The sequence below is a fragment of the Triplophysa dalaica genome, chromosome 1, assembly GCF_015846415.1.
Source record: "Triplophysa dalaica isolate WHDGS20190420 chromosome 1, ASM1584641v1, whole genome shotgun sequence".
Lineage (NCBI taxonomy): Eukaryota > Metazoa > Chordata > Actinopteri > Cypriniformes > Nemacheilidae > Triplophysa > Triplophysa dalaica.
The window spans coordinates 5,677,227-5,698,212 of NC_079542.1; the positions used below are offsets into that span (position 1 = coordinate 5,677,227).

Sequence of the window (20,986 nt, forward strand, 5' to 3'; positions counted from 1 at the left end):
GTGAAACTGGAGTCGTCTCACCGAACCATAAATTATCTTTATGTATGGTGTGTTTTGACGTCTGTGGAGATGTTTTGGTCATTGCAGACATTGGTTCTTTAAGGGGCTCAATGCCACAACTTTGTTGATTCATATTTCTAATTCCCTGGGGATTAAAACCCACCCATCCCACACGGGCAAAGAGTCACAGAACGGGCCGCTGACGTACATGCACAAAGGAAGAGCCAACAGCTGCGCTTCAGCCAAATTTTGCCTTCTTGGATTAACCAACATGTTCAGCTTGAGAGAAGAAACAAGGGACAGACGGCAGTTCGCACTAAACATCCATATCTAACATACGCTGTGAAGCGAATCTGAGATGCTTTCCCCATCCTTGCCCCCTTTGAATTTTGTTTTCGTGAAGTAGTTTTGATTTACTCGTGTTCCGCAGAAGGCTTTATTTTTCCACAACAGTAAGTCCCGGTTATCAGTTCTCTGGAGAGAGATGAGGATGCTTGCAGTAAAACCTCTTTCCTGGCTCTAGGAGAGAGTGTGCCGACATTCATCTTTTACTGCTTCAAATAGGACCGAGATTTAGAGTTGTTGTATTCATTTTGGAAGAGAAACAAAAATAACAGATATGTGAGGAATTTTTACGACACATTTCCACGTTTAGTTGTTATGGGATGCTTGAATTTAAGATGATTTGGTGGTCTGCCAAACGCAGTAATAATTCTTCCCGTTTGTTTTCCTATCACCTTGGCATTATAAGGTTTTATCTGACATTTTGGTCAAAATTGAGTTATTCACATATTTCTAGTCTTTTTAGATTATACCATGTTTGTTTTTTTAAATGAAGTGCATTTTGGGACTTTTCTTAAGAAAACAAGAAGCTTCTATGTACAAAATCAAATTATTATTTGATGCTGAGGACCAATCAGGATCAGCTTTCTTGGTCATGTGACCGGACTCCTCAGTGACAGTGGAATATCTGAGGAAAACAAAACAAAACAAAGTTTAAAGAAACCTCAAGGTTGACTTTTTACTCTTGTTAAAGAGAGCAGTTCAAACAATGGTGTTTTTGTTTTGTTTTAGGTTTTGTTGAGGAGATATTTTGTATATATTTATAGACACAACACTAGCCAGCAGCGCTTGCTTCTTAATGACTGTATTTACATAGACTCTCAGAATGCAGTTATTACCAAATAGTCAACCACGTCAAGAGTCTTGATGACAAAAATAAACATTATTATGTTTTTTCAGCCATACTCATCCATTTAAAATGATAATATGATCCGTCCATCCTTCAGTAAACAAAACGATATAACAGTTAGCACGGCCTTTTAAGTTTAATTTTTACAAGAAAAAAGCATCCTAAAATATGAAATAAGTGTCATGATAACCATGTAAATGTACCTTTTTTACACATTATTATAAACTAATTTGATGTTTCAACAAATGTTATAAGAAAATTGTTTGTGTTGCTTGAATAGATTTAGAGTGTCTGTCTTTTTCACGTATAAAAGAGATTTGTTCCTCATATCATTTCTACTATTTGAAAGACATCCATATCTCAAAACTACTCAGATAGAAGCTTGTAATTACAAGGCGACGTATTGGTAAAAGTCTCTCGGTGATGACTTTGGATTTGATATTTGATTCAGACATTTTCACAGCTAGGAGTGTCGAGTAGATTTATGTTGTATATATGCTGTGGGGATGAAATTGAGGGTGTGAGGAATAAATGTAAATCTGTTGGTTGATCTTACAGGAAACAATAACTATTTTCTGAGTTGATGATTTTGTCTGAAACTGTGCAGTGAATAAAAAGTAAAATAAAAACTTACCTAAACCTAACATCACTTGGGTGAAAGGCAAGTTGACAGTATCAAAAGTTATGCATTAGATCATATAAATCCAGGTATAAAGCCACCTCACATAATAGTTTTGAAATAGTGTTGGCATGAAAAAAAAATATATATATTTATGTACATTGCATGAAAAACGTTATGTATTCTGAACAAGAAAGGCTTTATGTATTAACTATGTTCATGTTAATTCTTAGTAGCAATTTGGTCTTTAACAACCTAGCTGAAACTGCCTGAGTGGAAAAGTACTCTTCTCGCCTGTGGCCTCTTTGCTGGTGCACATTTCTTCCTCTGGGGTTGCTCTGTATGTAATCAGGTGTGCTGAAGACCTCAAGTGAAGCCAAAGTATCATGCCAAGACTCACCCCCTAAACTGCCTCATCAGGTGTGAGAGTGTGTACGTGCAGAAGAGATTGAGAATATGAGTTAGAGGTTGCAGGAAGGTTATACGTCTTCAAATTCACTACATTGATGAATCAGTAAATGTATTAGAAATTAAGTGCATAAAGCTACAGATTTGGCCATGTGCTAGAATTTGATATTTCAACCAAATAGGATTTTTTATTGTGTGCTCACGTTCATGTCGTTCGGAACCTGTACGTTGGCAACCAAAAAAAAAAACCTCCCCAACCCCCACGGACTTCCATTTTATTGCCACAAAACATCACCCTTTGTGTGCTCAGAAGAAAGAATGTTTTACAAGTTTGGATTGACAAAATGATAAAATAATGTAATTGGACAAACTGCTCTACAGAGAGTATCGTAAATACGTTATATCCTTCGGAAAAGAAGCAAAAACATGACGACATATTAGTCCTGTGTCAGCCTCCGTAGTGCTTCGCAAGGGAGAGGGGAGTGAGCCATTGGTTGCAGTTCACAACCTCACCGCTAGATGTCGCTAAATTTCACACACTGGACCTTTAAGGCTCAATCATCATGTGTGTCACACAACACAAATGTTACGAAATTGACTGCACATGTAAACTTCATAATTTATATGCACTGTAAATCACGTTGGGTAAAAGTGTCTGCCAAGTCCATACATGTTAGTGCAGAAACGGTGTTGTGAATGGCCTGGTGAAAACATTAGGAAGACACTGAACACACATTCTAGCCATGTCGGATCAAACATAACTGCCCCTGTGTTGTCAATAACACTGCTCGGATTTTATAATTTATAGTGTTCCTCTCGACAAACTGGCCAAAATACATATTCATTCAAGGAACACAGTCAAATGGGACGTCCAAAGAAGTGTTTGAGTCTGAAGCAGCACTGACAATGCAATTCAGACAGTCTAAGTAGGTTGTGATAGTTGCACACAGTGTGTGAAATCTGGAGTTACAGTACGTGCTGTGATGAGCGTATTGCCAGTTCCATCTCATAAAATCTCAGACTGCTTACTGGCGAGGAAGAAAACTAAAAATATCACACTTATATAATTAAGTAAAGCTCTTTAAGACTGAAAGTTTTAGCTATTGATAAAACCAGATGTGCATTAAAGGAATGGAATGACAAGGGATTACAGGAGGATGATAAACTATAACCACCTTGATATTTGTACTGATATAATCACAAAATGATTCTCACTCATTCACATTCCCTCTTTCAGCTGTCTTTGATAAAAACATTATTTTATGATATCAAAGCTCATATATTTCTCACGTTTTAGTTTTAATGACTTATAATCAACCTAGGACCTAATCATAAAAACAATTTGCTTTGCTTCTTCATATATTCAGTATATATACAAGTAATCTCATTTGTTTTCTCAATTCAACCCATTTGGGTTTGCTTTATAAAAACAAAAAAGAGTAGCAATTTTGTTGTCTGGTTATATAACTAAGCTAACAAAAACAGATTACAGCTACCTGTTTTCTCATCCAATAACAGGCAAGAATGATATTTCACCCCTTTTCCCGTTTAAAGGAGCAATGTGGAGATTTAAGAGGTGTCTAGTGGTGAGGTAACGAATTGCAACTAACGGCTCACAACACCCCTCCCTTTCAAATCTCTACCGCGGCTCTCACAGAACGAAAATGTTGTCGTGTTTCCACTTCTTTGACGAAGTAGACAGCGTATTTACGAAACTACTGTAGAAACAACATGGTGAATTACATGCAAGGGGACCCACAGTGTTTGTAGAAATAAAGGTAATAAAAACATAACGCTTCATTATGTAAGGTCTTTATACACCTCTGTATAGTTGGTATATACACATAAGTATATTATATAGACATAGTTATGTATGTTAAATTGCATTTCTGTCAATAAATCCTCCAAAAAACATTACACACTGGACCTTTAAAACAAGATGAATTTTTTTGCTGTTTAATGTGGGTCATAACTGTGGGCATGCTTCAGTTAAGCAATGGTTTTCCTGTCATAAATTCATTTTACAGTAGGAGATGCTGTCAGTTATGACAGGGGCCAGACAGGGACGGCAAAAACGTCTACCCGCTTACCATGCCATTATAAACAGAGAAAATAGTCTTGTTTTATTTTGTCTTTTACCAAGTCTTTTACCTTTATTATTTCTTCAGTGCAAACATCATCCTCTGAATCTACTGCTCTTAGTCTAGAAAGTTGGCTTTCATTTGTCATCACATGACATTGTTACTTAGGTCCCTGCACAAAATGTTATATTAATTTAGAGAGCTATATTTTATGCAGGTTTAAAGTTGACTTTCAGAAAGTGATATTGGTGTTTATGTGGGCTGGTTGTTAAGAATGGAGGATATCTTCAGAGCAGAGCTGTTTATGACATGGATCAGCAGAGTTTAATAAAACTAGTTGACCATGTCTTTGTCTGTGTGCTCTGGTCCCTGTCTTTCCCTGGCACCTGCAGAGACTCATGATAGTGTCCAAGTCCACTATGGTTTCTGTGGTTCTGGGATGCTTGATTTCGGGTCAGCTTTTAACATCTCTCTAGCTTGGCATCTTCTGCTAGCCATGGTGACTGTACTCTCAGCGCTGTGATGTCAGTGTGTAGTCTTTAATATGTCGGGCTTTAGGAGGCCTAACCATGCATTTTGTCTTTGAAAGAGACACATACAGAAAGAGACACATACATTTTTCCAGCTGTCTCTTGAACCATGTCTTGTTTTAACTTTTGGGAAATTGTTTTGATGTACTCACTTCTATATAGAAGCTAAACACTATTTAAAGGTCTATTAAATTGAAACCAGATTTTACTGTCCAAGTTTAGAATGAGTGAGATTTTTCAGCAATGTGACATCTTACTCCAAGAAAAATGTATACAATAAAAAATATGTATATAAAGCCTAACTTCAATGAGGATTCATGCAAAGCTCAATATTACTATTACTGAAAGGCACTAGCTTCTACTCAATAAATCTTTTTTATTTGACGTAAAACATCTTTATGATCTCATGGTCCTCCATTTACGCAGAACAAACAGCCCTTTATGAAGAATATGACTGATTTAGTATGTAACACAGTTCAGAAAGATGGGGACGGGTGATGCCAAATGTGTTATGAATCAATAATTCAATAAAATAAGAAAGTATTTAAATAAACTTGCATTGTTATGCAACAAATTGTATTTTTAAGAAAATCAATGAAAAGGTGCACATTGCTTTTCTGTTCATATTTTCTATAAAAGGTAACATTTACATACCATTTCTTTTCTAAATTACTCTTTTTCAACAAATAAAATATTCAGAATAAAATAAAGCCAAGCAACAAACACACAAACATGCACAGCAGTGCTCTTACATTAAAGTGCTTAATATAAAATCAAGACATATGCTACTGTATAAGAAACACCTGGAATACATGCTTTATCAGCCACCACCGGTTTTACAAAAAAAATTAAAACATGAGCAAAATATTCTGTTTCTAATCTAATCTCCCAAACATTCTTTGGTTTAAAATATTATGCTGTGAGCCTTTTTCAAACACATGGATAAAGATGCAAAAGCCGGGACAGATGACTCACTCCAGTTAAGTACAGTAAGACAGCTGGGGATGTACACAAGCCGAGGATGGATCATGTCTCCAAAGTTTTCCACAAGCAGATTTGCTTTTGATCTCCATTTTGATTAAGAATCAGCATTTGTTGGCACTAATGAAATAAGATATTTGTTTGTCTTTTGACCTTTAGTCCCCCAGAAACATCTGCACATATAGATTTATCTGCACCTTTCGGCTACTGTGCTGGAATAGGAAAAGACAGAAATTGGTTTAATGTAAACTCAGAATAAACATAAATGAGTTATGTAACTTAAATTACACAGTTGGTTAGAAAAGCCCAAGTACATCCCATTCGTATAATGTGTAAAAAAAAATTGAAATATACCGTAACTGTACTATCCCAAAATCATTTACACGAGGCAGAAAATATTTTTCAGTATTTTGATGTTTCAAATTTGAACCTTTTAATCACATTTAAACGGTATATATTTGTATAGTATGTAACATATATACTTTACTTTTTTTTTTATTGGGCTACTGACTAATGTCTGTGATTCATGACTATTACTTCATCCGGATTAACATGGGTCTAACTCTTTTATTGAAGAAATATGAGAGACACGGCGAGTGTGATATGGGAATTTTGGTGTGAAAACAGGAAATTAAGAAATAGGGGAAGCTGTCTAGCCAGCCTCCCTAATTTCTTTGAAATTACGATAGTGAAAACTTCAAAACCATCAAAGGTCTTTTTCAATTTTTGCTAAAATAATGAACATGCAGGTAAATAATGAAGTTTCTTCTTTTACCTTGTACCAAAGTCATTTTGGATAAAATAACATGTTTTGTAATGAAGCTATTTTCTACTTATTTCAAGAGCTGTTCATTAACATTTTAATATCCATGTGATATGAAAAGGAATAATGTCACTGACTTGTTACAAGTTGTATCCAAATAAAAAGCAACCTTACAGGTCTTAAAGACGCATGCCTTTGGGTCAATAAGTGCGACGGGCTCTCTGAAAGACCCGGTTTGTGCTTAAGTGGACTGTGTGGTTTGTCATTTATTCACTCCTTTTTCCAATGACAGCAAAGACTGACTAAAGCAGCATGGAAAAGCCCAGAGTACTGAGAAAGAGTGAAAAGCAACCAGCTGGAGAGTCCTTAGAGAAAGATGAACAGCTTTTCAGCAACAGTCAGCCGCCCTGATGAAGAGAGAGATTCCTTGAATCAAAGCTGTGGTTAATTCTTTGAAAAGCATTAAATAAACCTAGACAATAAAAGATAAACCATTTTACTCCTCTGTTGTACACAAGTATGCTTGGTCTCGCAATAATACAATGATTTGGATAGGCCTATTTAAGTAGGACATATATAGAATAAGGTAAACTGAATGGTTTGGATTCATTGCTTGATGTTCATTGCTTCATTGACCGACTTGATATTGAAGATCTTCAAACCAAATTATTTCAACCTAAGGGTCTAGCGCACTTTATTATTAAAAGACCTACGTTTTGAATGACAACAGTAGGCTATGCAAGCGCAATATTCATTCTGATCAGGCCTATCCATTATTTATCCATAATTGTATTACGTTGATTTATTTTAATTAAGTGTATTTAACTATTTATTCATGACAGTTCATTGTAGAAAAATATGCTGGCGTTGATTTAAAGTTAAATAAGTAAAAAAACTATTCAGTGCAAATAAGATATAATGAAACTGCGGAGCCTCCCAACAGTGCTCTACGAATGATGCACTTCCGGCCTGTCGCCACCACCAGGTACTTGAAGTAAGCAAAATGGTTTCTAGTCTGCTTCTGCTCTGCTTGTTTTGCATGTGTATTCGTTGGCCAAGAATGAATATAAACGAACTTAGTGGACTCAGTTTGTATAAAACTCTGTATCTTAATTAAGTAATCTTTTGATGTCGCACCTGTGTAAAACTCAACAGGTTGGGATAGGGCTGTCGTTTATTTATAACTTGCATTGTTCATATTAACTTCTACATTCTTTAATAATACTCCAAATTCAATCTTATATTTTTGGCGTCTTTGACTTTCAATAAGACTTGTCTTTAGAGTTTGAACTTGACGCGATTCAATTGGAGCATGTAGTTCGCTAGTTACGCTTATTTTTGCAAGTGTGCGGCTTCATGAAATCATCGTTTTGCGACAAAAGAGGTCTTGTTAAAAAAGTTTTCACGAGCTGTTTTTAGTTATTTTGACAGATATCTCTGTGGCTACTGTTGCCAAGGGTACAAATGTTTCTTCTTCCATTACTTCATTAATGTATGGACTAACCCACTCCGTGCTGTTCAGATGATGAGTCAGGTAGAACCATTACGGGTGTTCATTGTAACACGATCTTTGGCCTTGTGTGCGCAAAATGTTTTTTCAGCCGATACGCTTTGTTTGCTATGATACGGAATATGGCCGGAAGTAATGTGTGTGTTACTAGTATTTATTTTACAGGTTGTTTTCTGGATATGAAAATGTAAAGACGTAATTAAACGATATCGATGTTAGCAAATAACATTAACTCCAAAGTTACGATCTTGCGGACGATAAGCATGTCGATTGGTCGGTGTGGTATTTGCCCCGCCTCTCTTTAACTGTAATTGGACGGCTAAGTAGAAAGTGACATTGACGAGCGTTGCAGTTTATCTAATGTTGAAAATATAGGCCTGTGTAAGGTTTAACATTTCGATTTAGTTTTAAAAGTTATGTTGTTTGCTTTTTGTTCCAACGTTTGTGTATGTTAAAACATATTTAACAACAAATATTTCTTGCTTAAGTGGGCCGCTCATAAAATGTGTATAAAGTCCCCTAGCCTTTACAAACTGTACAAATTATTTTTTTAATTGTTTGTCTGGAGTAAATGCAACTTTATAATAGCTTCATACCTTGTTGTAAATTTATAACCCAGTCAGACAAGACAAAAGGAATTAAATCATAAAAAGGAAAGCATTTTATTGCGTTGCCTGTCAGTGTCAAGAAGTAAGTAGGCGTTTGGCGCCCTCTCGCGTTTGTGTTTTGATAATGCAGTGTTTTGCGTTACGGTTGAGAGTGGAAATTATATTTATCCTGAAGGATTAAACAAATATAAGCATAAGCCAAATTTTAATTTCGAAAACGTTAAAATATCTTCGTTAATAAATTCTTATTATTAAATATAAGTCTAAAATAAGCAACGTACAAAAAAGTATATTCCTTTGTTTACAGGTTTTTTAACAAGTGAGATTTTATATATGGCACTCTATATTTAGGCAAACAGACCATTCCTCAGTGATATTTTAAAAAGTGAAGAAATCAGAAGTCTGTTTATACATATAGTCAAACCGTTCCTCATCACATGTGACGTGGTATCAGATTGAACCATGAACCCCATTATACACTATTTGTTGTATTTTGATGTTTATGGACGCTCCCCTGCCATGTCACCATCCAATAAATTAGACAATCATCAACCAGTGATCTCATTAGGTGGTATTTTATATAGCGTAAAAACTTTATTGTCTGTTAATTTTTCACTCACTGTAAAATATTCACACTGTTAGAGCATCACACAACCTTCTTTAAGTGTAATGAAATGTATTGCTTAGATTGAAATATTTGAATTGTTTTACAGTCATCAGAAGTTGAATTATAACTCTTTCCTTTCTTTTGTGTACATAACAGTGGCTTTCCTATTTTTAGTGTCTGTCTGCACATGTGTATATCAGTGTTATGAGTGTGTTGGGTTTACAGTATACCGTAGGACATTTTCCAGTGTGTGTATGTGACTGTCACTGTTCAGTAACTTTGGTTAAAGGCATGTGTGGACAGTTGGGATGGCGAGACTGTTGGCCATTTCTCTTGGCATGTCTGCTGGTTGTCCATGTGTGAAGACCTCAGGCACAGCATGTGTGGGTAGCAAGGGCTCTTCGGGCAGAGCTGTTGGGATCAGAACAGGCAAAAAGTTACATTAATACTCAAAAGTCTTTTAAACTAAGTACATTTTCATAATGTATTAGCCAGATGCTTTTATACAGGGTGACTTGAGTTCGATCTATACATTTTATCAGCACTGAATGTATAACAAATGACCTTTCCATTGCTCAACAAAGTGATCATTAGGAACACATAAAATAACTATTTTCCTTCAAACGGATAGTTTGTCAACGTGTCTGTGAGCTCTGGATACTCACAGGAGGGTACTGGGTGGATGACTGAGGTGAAGTTAGGCATTGTGATATGCTCTGGCAGAATCTCTCTGGTGAGAACCGGCTCTGTCGGTGTGGTGAATATAAGTGGCTCGGGATTTGAGTCTACAGAGAGGCAGAAAGAGATGAACACACTTACTTGTTAATACCATTATTCCACTTTCAACCAGTTCAGACCTAAACTGTAGGAAAGTCAGAGAGAGAGCCTCAATTCAAAGGACTGATGTTGAGTCTTATCTTAAACCTGAGAGCTTAGAGACTGACGGACTCTGGACCGAGATCTCTTGTTGAATCTTAACCAGCTCTGACTGAGTTCACTAAAGTTTATGCTGGGGAAAGTCTGATTCTACATGAGGTACAGGACCACCACTACTTGCCTAAACCTAAGACTTGGCCTTAATCAGCCGTATGGCAACCCAAAATATTGCTCAAAGATGGCTCTTTCGTTGCTCAGGAGGGTCGTCTCGCATGTTTCTTTTAAGAAATTCAAGGGAGAATTAATTATTGATAAATTATTTGCTTTTGATGTATAGAAAGATCATGTGGCTCCTAACGTAATTTGTTTATGATTTTAAAATATGTTTGATATGCACTAGGGGTGATAAGGTATATGTGGCATGCCAAAAAAAGGAAGACAGGTAGGCTATATTGCAAAACTCGGATTCGCTTAATAGGACTAGGTGTTATGTACTAGATGTGTTAGTTTTTTTACGTTATGACGTCTATTTAATCCTATTCAGTTAAGCTGCCATTACGTGTACTGCATTAACATATATAGTGTTTTACATGTTTTGATTTTGTGCTTTTGAAGATCGGGTAACATGCTATTTCATGCATTCTGACTACTCTACAGTGTTGAACGTGCTGGCATCTCGTGGTTAACTTGGTCAACTTGTTAAAAAACGAGTTGATACACTCCCTCAGCACTCAATCTTGTTTCGGGAAGTTTTTAACAAGTCTCGATCCCTGGTTCCTAACACGGATCCTATTCCTTATATTTGGCGAATCTCCGGAAAAGCATGCCCACAGCAAGGCAAAAGAAAGAGCCGGCCCACGCTCCAACCAACGAGCGATAGGAAGACCTGCTTGTCAAGATTGGCTGCGCTTTGTCAAGATTGGCTGCGCTTTGTCAAGATTGGCTGCGCTTTGTCAAGATTGGCTGCGCTTTGTCAAGATTGGCTGCGCTTTTTCAAGATTGGCTGCGCTTAGGGCCTGAAGCTGCAGCTCGTACTCTTGTGGTAGTGAGAGAAGTTGACGTGTGTTTGTTTACGACATTTCAGTGATGGATGACGTATAAACAGTGGATATAAAGGTGGATTTCGAGATGGATGGCGTGGTCAGAAAAACACAAAGGGATGTATTGTGGTCTATTGTGTTATCGTCCTTTAGTTCTGCCTGGCTCCAGGAGCTCATCTTTTCCAGAAATAGGCGTACAGCTGTGTCTCTCTTTTGTAAGTTTGATCAAACTATATACTATTACTAAATGCAATACTACTATATAGATACTCAAGATTGATATGAGATTGGCAGAAACTGTGTTCCCTCAAAAAAAGTTATCTCATGGGATTTAGTTTACTTAGATGTTTTCTTAATTTTATTTTTATTTTAAAAAAATCATGTTTTTTAATCGTGCATTACAATTAATATCAATCAAACAGGAATTGGTTTGTTTTGATTTAAGCCATAATAACTGAACAAATACAGTTATAAAATAAAACACAATAAAAACATAATTACGTTCCATTTTGGAACCAAACTCTTCAAATATTATATCCGTCCTGTTTGGTTTATTTATTATATAAACACCATTCCTTTTGTTTAGACTTGATAGATATTGACACTCAGTTTGTAGCCTATTTATTACCATTTGCTGTATAGAAGAAGCGACTATCAAAGTATACAGTAGTTTAATGTTGTTCTCTCCTCCCAGGTTAAAAAGAGCAAAATAAAAAACGGCCGTGGAAAAAGTAAAAGACCATTTCAAAAAAAACTTTTCTGTTTTTCTGAATTTACCATGTAAAATTACTATGTGTATTATATTTAACTAAAATATTGTTTCTATTTGCAGAAATGCAAAAATGTCTGTTTTTTTTAAGACCTCAAATATGGCAAATAAAGCAAATTTACATTTTAGCAAAACAACTGTTATATTTGTACATGTATTTAGAAAAAGTTAATATTTTTATGTGATGATCTGGATTTTTCACACAGTTTTCATGTGTCTGATGATTCTGTCAGTCTTTCACATTGCTGTTGGATGACTTTGTCACTCCTGAGGTTTGATTTGGTTTAAATTCAACAGACACTGGACTGGAATGGCCACAATACATCTAGAAATGCTGCTTAAAGGTATATTTGAATGGTCTCTTTCACTTTTTCAGTGCCCTGTATATTAAGTACAAACTAAATGTGTGAAAATAGAGCACTTTAACTACACTATACTAAGTGTCATTGTTCTTGGGTTATGGGACCGAAACAAATTTTAGAGGATTTGGCCATCTTTGTACCTGGGACATGCAGTGATTCCGACCCTCTGGCCGCCTCTTCTCCAAGTAGCATCTCCATAAGCAAGCTGTCCACGTTGGCTTTGCCCAGCAGACGCACTAACTGCAGCTGTTCCACCATCTGCCAGGCCACACTCTGAAGAGTGGTTAGCAACAACAGAAGCTCTCCGAACCGCCCTCGCTGCTCGCTCGTGGCCTCATCCAGCAGCAGCTGGGCCTGAAATCGCAACTGGCGCACCGCCTGGGAGCAATGCAGTCCTGGACAATCTAAAACATAGAGACGATGCAGTGGCATAGGTGTACAAAAATAAATCTGTGCTTGTGGAGGGATTTACTGTATCACATTTATCTGAGATAACGTTTGTCATATAACGTATGGAGAGTAGAACTAAGATCACAGCTTTGTTTGTGTGTCTTTGCGATTTTGTGCACGGTTGTCTGCAAGGAATGTATATTTGTCTAAGCTGCAATCTCAGACAGACATTTAAACTCATTGGACAGATGTCTGGTCTCACTGACCGACCTGGCCCCGGTGTTATAATCAAGACATGAGGCCAACAAGGAGTAAAGTCTAGAACTGTTTTCCAGATATTAATAGATCCCAATGAAGCAGCATGAAACTAAAGACCGTACAAGCAAATCATGCCAGGAACAAGTAGAAGAGCACCTGGCACAGATGGCATGTTGTGCCAGGAGTGAACCACCGTGTCTCGATGATCCCTGACTCACCTGGAGCAAAGAACACGATGGTTTTGAGGCAGACAAATTCAGTGTCTGTGATGCTCAGCTCTTTCAGAGGTCTCACCAGCTCCTCCAAGACACGAGTCGCTAGTTTAGACATCTCCAGCTCGACGCCTCTTACAGGAATGATGAAGTCATTTCCTGCAAAAAGACAATCTACTGTCAGATCTGGGTTTCTTATAGCTTCAGTAGTCTATATAGATTTAAAAGTGGTTTGATATTTCACTGTATTTCTTTACCAAGCAGAATAACGTCATTGTAGGGCAGCGAACGACGAGTGACCCCTAAGATGAGGTGCTCTGCTGAGTGAGCTCTTAACAGTGCCACCTGTGCACAGATATGAACAGACAGACAGCGTGATGCTCTTATTGCCCACATCAAACAGAAAATCAATAGCAAATGATCAAACAAGTCCAAGTTCAGGTGTAGACCTACCCTGTCATCCACTGAAAGCTCACTGAATTCAGGGATGCGCTTCGCCCATTCCACTAGGAGGAGGAGCTGCTCTTTCATAGATTCACACACGTCTCCTACGTTGGCTATCTTCTTAGCGTTGATGTTCCTCATAGGGTTAAGAGAGGGATGCTGTAGAAAACATAATGACTGAGACCATTGTAGGACTTTTATATACAGGCTATTATATAAGAGCTGTACTAGCGGATGCTGCTTGGTCAATGTTTGTTTATTTACAACCTTTTCACAGACCCACTATTGTTATCTTTCGTAGCTTATCATTTTTGTTTGTGGTTTTGAAGCATGTCGTGTTTACATGTCAGGGACTAATGTTTATGGAAGGGTTGCTGATAATAATTTTTACTAACTTGAAAAATAACAACACCCTTCAACCGTGACTGTATTCACACAGTCTAGTACAGCTTCTGCCGCCTTATAGCTCTAAAGAAATTAAAATGACTTGAGGAAACAATTATCAGTATTATCTAAAAGGTATGAACAGTGGATGTTGATAGTAAGTTTACCTGATGTGTGCAGGCCTCTGCCTGCATTAACACATCGATGGTGAGGGTCCCCACTCCTTGGGCTTCTCGGCGACTGCTTATACGGTCTCGCTCATTCTGGACAGCTGTAAGATGCAAGGAAATATCAGTGAATATTTATTACTGCTTCAGTTTACCTGATGGGTTTCCAGATAAAAGGTTTTTGAGATATTACACATTATTTTTTTTCGGCTGTGTGATGTCATTCTCCAGAGTCCAGCCAATGTTTTTTCACATTGTATCATATGAGTCAATATATTTATGTCTTATCTAAATAATAATTTTATTTCAATTAAATCTTATTATATAGAATTAATTATATTACTAAAATTCAACTTTATTTTTATTATTTTATCTATTTTTTACCTAGAAATGTTTAACATTTTATTATTTATAATTGTACTTTTATCATTTGCATTGTTGCAAAGCAGCTTTACATGCATTTGGTCAGTAGTTATTGTACTGTAGTAAGATGTATAATTATGAAAAATAATGAAAACAGAATACATGATGATATTATTGCACATTTCCACAGTATGAAGACATTTGTTTGTATTCGTAGATTATCATTCATAGTACTAGTAAGAAATGTGTATGCACATTTTTTCATGGGAAGGATATTAAGATTACCCACTGTAAAAATAATTGTCTATCTGTAATCAGTTTCTATGCATAAAGATTAATTTATTTATGGCAAATACATAAAATGTACTTACATTTTCTCTCTATAAAGTACAAATATATTAAAATGCTATATCATTTAGAGACTACGAAACATTAACTTCATGCTAATTCGTTTAATGTCAAATTACGCTACGGATTCAAGAATGATATCTTATTAGAGCGTCTGGTTTTGCCTTTCTAAAAGGACTATGATATGCAAAATATTCTTTGTTGGATTTAAAAGCAACAAAGCTTAATATTGGCGATGGCAAGCCATCTGTGCACCTGTCAGTGTCTCCCTGGGCAACAGAGATCAGAGGACCGCAAGCAGGGTAGCACAATCAAAAACACATGCATCTTACTGGAGGAGAGGATAAAATGAGTTTTACAGTTTTGTTGGCACATTTTGGGAAATGTAAAATATTTATTTTGTCATGGGGCAGAATTGGCATCTTTGGATCTTATTGTGTGACATATTTCCCGATGGCTGCTTCATCGCTGATTGATGAAGAATCTTAGTCTGTGACAGTTCAGAGTTTTGGGTCGCTGTCCTGATGTGTTACAGCTTTAACAACAGTTAGTAGGAGCACATGAATTTGATAAAAACGGAAGAAAAAGATTATCATTGATATGTATATTATTATAATACGTCAGTGTTGAGCAATCCCTTATTATGACCGTACTAACAATACGTCTAAACATGAATACAGTCCGCACACTTTAACACTGAAAGAGAAAGTCACCTGATTTACTGACGTTGGGTTTGATGTCTTTTACTTTTATTGTTGAAGTGTGCAGTCTTCCTTTGGCTATTTTGTCTACTTTTTCAGTCTACACCTCATTTTGGGCTTTTTCGAGTCTTGTATAGAAGAATGAGCAGTTCATGACTCAATACTGTTTTTCTTTTTTCCTTTAGGGAAAACATTGGCGATATTAACATGAGCTTGCCTGAGCAACATTCAGTGAATAAATAGTTAAGCTCATATCTCATTGTCAAAACATGAAATTGTTTTTGTTTGTGTTGAGATTGATTTACTAACTCTCAGTTTCATCTTTAAAATTGATGGCATCTTTAAACGCAACAAGATGTCTTCTAGCTGTGTCAGAGGCACATTTGGAAGACATGTTGTATGTTTTATTTTGGTGTGTAAAGTATAGTCTCACTCGAAGGGCGATACAGGCATCAGTGAATCATGAGTAAAATGATGAAGTAATAACTTGTGTTTGTGTTTAGTCCAGGCTTTTTCGAAACCTTTGCAAAATAGGTCTCATAATAATGTACCTTCTTTTCTCATGCCAGCTCTGAAGCACTTTCGAAGTCTGCAGTATCTACATTGATTCCTTTTGTCTTTGTCAACCACGCACTGCCTGCTGAACCTGTACACACACCACACACACACACACACACATTGCATGCTGTAATTCTCACATTTGCAGAGAGAGAGAAACAATCCAATCGAACACTTCATGTCACACTCGTACAGTTTCTGATGAAGGTGGTCACAGATCACAGATTGTTTCATAGGACACAAGCGTCTGTGACCATTAATAGATGGGGTCTTGCCACGAAGACAATCCGTGTAACAGTCAGCTCCTGTGGAACTGTGAAATAAAATTTCCGTTGTATAGACTGAGCTGTGAAATCAGCTGTGATGTTCTGACTCACCCCTATGGATGGTTACTTCCAGCGTGACCCGAATTAACCTTCGGGGAGCTTGTATAGATAAATATAATGTATCTAAGAACGTAATAAGTTTTAAGGCTGTAACATATGTCTAATTAAATTTCCCCCCTTCGTGAAGCCATATCAGCAAATGTGATGAATTAAAATATTTGTGTTTGTATTCTAGTCACGTATCAGTCTGTGTGTGTTTTCTCACCTGCATGTGTAGGCGTGATTCTTGCGTACGCTTCTTCTGAAGAAGCCCTTGCATCCATCGCAGCTGGACGCACCGTAGTGTTTTCCTGTTGCCCTGTCTGCGCAGATGGCACAGAGATTCACACTGTTCTGCTGGAGACTGAGCGTTGGTACTAATGCAGGCATTGGGTTGAGTATAAGTGACTCTTAAATGGAAAGGAGTAAACAAAATAGTCTGTAGCATCTGACAGCATTCGATTAGAGATGGTAGACGTTTTATTTACATTTTTATTTGTGGCACTTTCCATGAATGGGAAACAAAATAGGATTTTCTTTAAAAAGATAAAGGAGGTACTTATCCTTCTGAAATTGTTATTTGTCCACATCAAGAGTTTAAATTAATTATAATACATCGCTCAAGTTACAATATAAAGTTCCTATGATGTTTGCAGAATTTGGGACATGCCTAATACAACCCTGATTTTATATTTTTTTAACATGAAAAAAAGACTATCATGGTAGAAAAAAATACTTTATACATTTCTTTGTTCTGATGAAGAGAAAAGAAGACATTTTGAAGAATGTAGGAAAGCAAACAGTTCTGGGGAACTTTTGACTACCATTGTAATTTTTCTTACTATGGTAGTCAATGGTGGCCAAGAACTGTTGGTTACAAGCATTCTTCCAAATATCTTTCCCTGTTTTCATCAGACCAAAGAAATCGATACAGATTTGGAACAACTTCAGGGTCGGTAAATGAAGACAGAATTTTATTTTTGGAAGAACTGTCCCTGTAACTAATCTCAGCAAATGGGACCGTTTTGTAACATGCATCTTAAAAGTTTTTTTAACAGAGACTGTAATTTGTAATTTTTTGTCTCTATTTGCTTTAAAGTTCAGTCATGTGTAACTCTCTGTAAACAATCTCTTTAAAGAGAAAAACTCAATGTGTCCACATGGTCTGATCGAGCGACTCAGACCTGTGTAGCACTAGATAAACACAACTACAGTAACAACTTATCAGTGAGGGGGTTTGCATGCACAGTGTTACGCCGATGATGCTTTATAAGCTGATATATGTAAGGGCATGTAAACGCGTAAATCAGTTTTCTTTAATCGGGGGAAGGTCATAAACAGAGTAATCAAAAATGATCGGCAGAGATAGATTTTGCCCATTACTCAGATTTTGCGCTGCATGTAAACGCCTTTACAGGTTTTCTCTCAGTTTTGTTTGTGTGTGCATGTCTAAAAGCGCAGTAGTAAAAGTCCCAAATGGAAGTAATAGTAAAGTAACGTATAAAAGTCCATGCAGTTCAGCTAGAAACGTCAAAATGAAGAACTATTGTTGCATATGCAGGTAGGCTACTGCGGACATGAGAAAAGATAAAAATACAGCTTCTGACTTTTTACCCACTGCATTTTTAATCACTAAACAGACTATTGACGATGACGTAACTGCACGCGAGAACCCCGACAAGTCTCAAACTTCCGTGTAACAAGGTTTTTTGCATGGTAAATGAACCATGCAAACACAATCTCTGACATTTTTTATCTATCTTGCATGATGTTTCATCTTTATGTCTTCCTAGAAAGAAAGACTCGCAATTCTAATGCAACTGAAGAAAATGTCTCCAAACCTATGAGTTCAAGAGTCAGTGTCTCCACTTATTACTTTTTAAGAAAGAAGAAACTTCATTTAATTAAAGTGGTCAGTGAAAAGACGGGAGTCTACGGCCGATCCCCGGCTAATTTTGCAGTGCTAGCTAAATTTTAATTCAATTTCCTCATGTGTTGCATTAAATTGCGCTCGGAATTTGATTGCCGCCGCTTTGCATCCCACTTCGGTGAGCGTCTTACCATCTTAACCTGCAGGAATCGAGCTTAATGCATGCAAATAATCCACTCACCGCTTTAAACCCGCTCCGAGAGCTAATATACTCTTACATACAGAGCGCCTCCGGGTTCAAAGGCCAGTTATATTATATTAAGAGTCTACAATGCTTCTGCCACCCACGCATGTATGCTTTGGTAAGATGGATCCAGTACATCTGATTCAGCAGAGCTTCTAATGAGTAGAGAAAATGAGATTATAATGGAAAGCTAGAAGTGGTTTAAGTGTAGGCCTTTGAAAACTTCTCATATGGCCGGATAGTAATTGAAGTAGCGGCATCTCATGGCATAGGACCCTGTGTCATTGAGATGTCATGTCACGAGAAAATGGTCCCAAGCTTTTAACCGAAGAAGGGGCTTGCATCTCAATTCTTTACGTCTATAGGTTGAAGACATGCTGGTTGTTCTCAGGCCAGCTTTAAACATCGGAATTGCCGTGCTTGTTTTTTTACATCCGTGAAGTTTAATCCATTAGGTACAAAGAGAGTCGAGACAACATCATGTTGTGTCATGAATTGTGCCGTATGTCATTATAGCAGAGGTCACACGTACCTGTTTGTACAGGGAGAACACGGAGACCGTCAAACTCCAGCATGGTGAACGTAGGGTCCAGGGTTACTCCATATTCTGTTGCGCTCAGGTCCAGCGAAACTCCTGAGATCTTCATGGTAGTCAAAGGTTCGGATTTGGCCTACTGCTTTAGCGTACCTGAGAAACAACTTTGTGACCGATTAAGTCTGAGCTGGTAAACAATTCTGATTTGGCATATCAGTGTGCTGTTATTGTTGATCTTTTTAAACACGCGTCAAATGTTCAAATTTCAACATCAACCGTGTAGATGTTTTTCTCGAGACATTAAGCTCCGTCGCCTGCCACACGTCGCAAATTCCCCGAACGAAGTGACTAAACTAGTAAACTTCTTTGGTTTTCTTAAGATGCTTAATGTCCAAGATTGGAGATGAAGAGTGTAAGAGAGACTGAGATTTTGCCAGGAGCTTGTGTGTTGAGTGTTCTCTTATCTTTGTAGAGTGAATCATAAAGGGGTGGGCTTTAAAACAAGTAAACATGACTTACTCTTCTATGGGAAATTTTACTAAAATAAATCAATTTATTAAAGATGCCTTGCTTAACAACGTGTTAGTCTGGGTTAGGGCAAAGTATTTTAACAGTAAAAAGGAGAACTTCTCCTTGAAAGGGATCATTTTGCAAATATGAACATAGCAATTTTCAGCTCTGGGGCATCTTTCACTACCATAGTACAATTTTTCATATTTTTTTTGTTTAGATATTTTGGAGAATTTAGGACAGCAAACCATTCTGGGGAATATTTGACTATAAATTTTTCATTCTATGGTAGTCCCAGAACTGAAAATTGCTAACATTGTTCTACTGAACACAATGAAAGATATTTGGAACAAAGTACAAATTTACTCAGGGTGAGTAAATGATGACAGAATTTATATTTTCGGGTGAACTTTACCTTGAAGACCTTGTCAGTAGCGGCACACTACCCCATAGGTAGTGTGTGTTGAATAAGTCAGATACTCTGTCCGGTGTTTTTTTTTGGTGGCTGACTTTCCATATTTTCGTTTTCAAAGGGACAGTCAGTAGGGTTTATGTTAAACTTTGCCCTTTTGGTATATTTGCTATCAGGTCAACGGTGCAATTGATCAAAGGTAGTGTGATAACGTGCTATTGCGTTACATTCTTTCCCTTCAGTTTGATTTTCTTGTGTTAAGATGAGATCATGGTGAACTCTTTCACTGTTTCACTGTTAGTTATCAACACAGAGTGCTATAGATTTTTGAATCAACCTATCTGTGACAACCTAACAGTGTACAGTATTTCTGCTGTAGTATTACATGGCCTTTTATCAAACATTACAAGGGATGTGTTTTTTTAAATGTTTATACGTAATAGTGTGGTGGTCAGATTTTTTCAAAGTGATAAATAATCTTCCATCCAATATGTCTTATCACATAATAATCTAATTTAATAAAAATAGAAAAAAATCAATTTAAATCAATTAATATTAAGCATTCTCTTCTATTCCTGTATTGTCATTAGGAATAATCACAGAAACTAAATATTTATTAATATTCAACAAAATATGAAATCGCTATCAATAAAATCTTACAAATATTATTGAAATTTGAAGAATTTGATGCTTCAGTGTTTATTACATGGCTGTTTAGTTTCCAAAATTAAATCTTAGAAAATGTTTCTGTTTATTGAACAGGCCTACAAATTATTGGAAAAACCAAACAAAAATGGGAATGTTGCCTAAGAAATGCATTAAAATGATATAATAAACAAAAAATAAAATGCTAATAAATTACTCTTCTAAAGCAACATA

The 20,986-nt window shown here is 36.7% G+C and overlaps 1 protein-coding gene across 2 annotated transcripts; it reads right to left on the reverse strand.

The window, feature by feature from the left end:
- Window positions 1-9,251: 9,251 nt before the first annotated feature.
- hnf4b (hepatic nuclear factor 4, beta) lies at window positions 9,252-20,226 on the reverse strand. Of its 2 annotated transcripts, none has more exons than XM_056749569.1 (11): window positions 20,111-20,226; window positions 19,183-19,349; window positions 16,763-16,946; window positions 16,165-16,259; window positions 14,202-14,305; window positions 13,660-13,809; window positions 13,464-13,551; window positions 13,213-13,365; window positions 12,487-12,750; window positions 9,965-10,084; window positions 9,252-9,710 (listed from the first exon to the last, which is right to left on the reverse strand). In XM_056749569.1, the coding sequence occupies exons 2-11, from the start codon at window positions 19,295-19,297 to the stop codon at window positions 9,583-9,585; spliced, it is 1,401 nt and encodes a 466-aa protein (XP_056605547.1). In that variant the 5' UTR covers window positions 19,298-19,349; window positions 20,111-20,226; the 3' UTR covers window positions 9,252-9,582. The 2 variants fall into 2 exon arrangements, with proteins under 2 accessions (XP_056605547.1, XP_056605549.1); XM_056749571.1 differs by having other exon boundaries at window positions 19,183-19,338; window positions 20,111-20,213.
- Window positions 20,227-20,986: the final 760 nt, after the last annotated feature.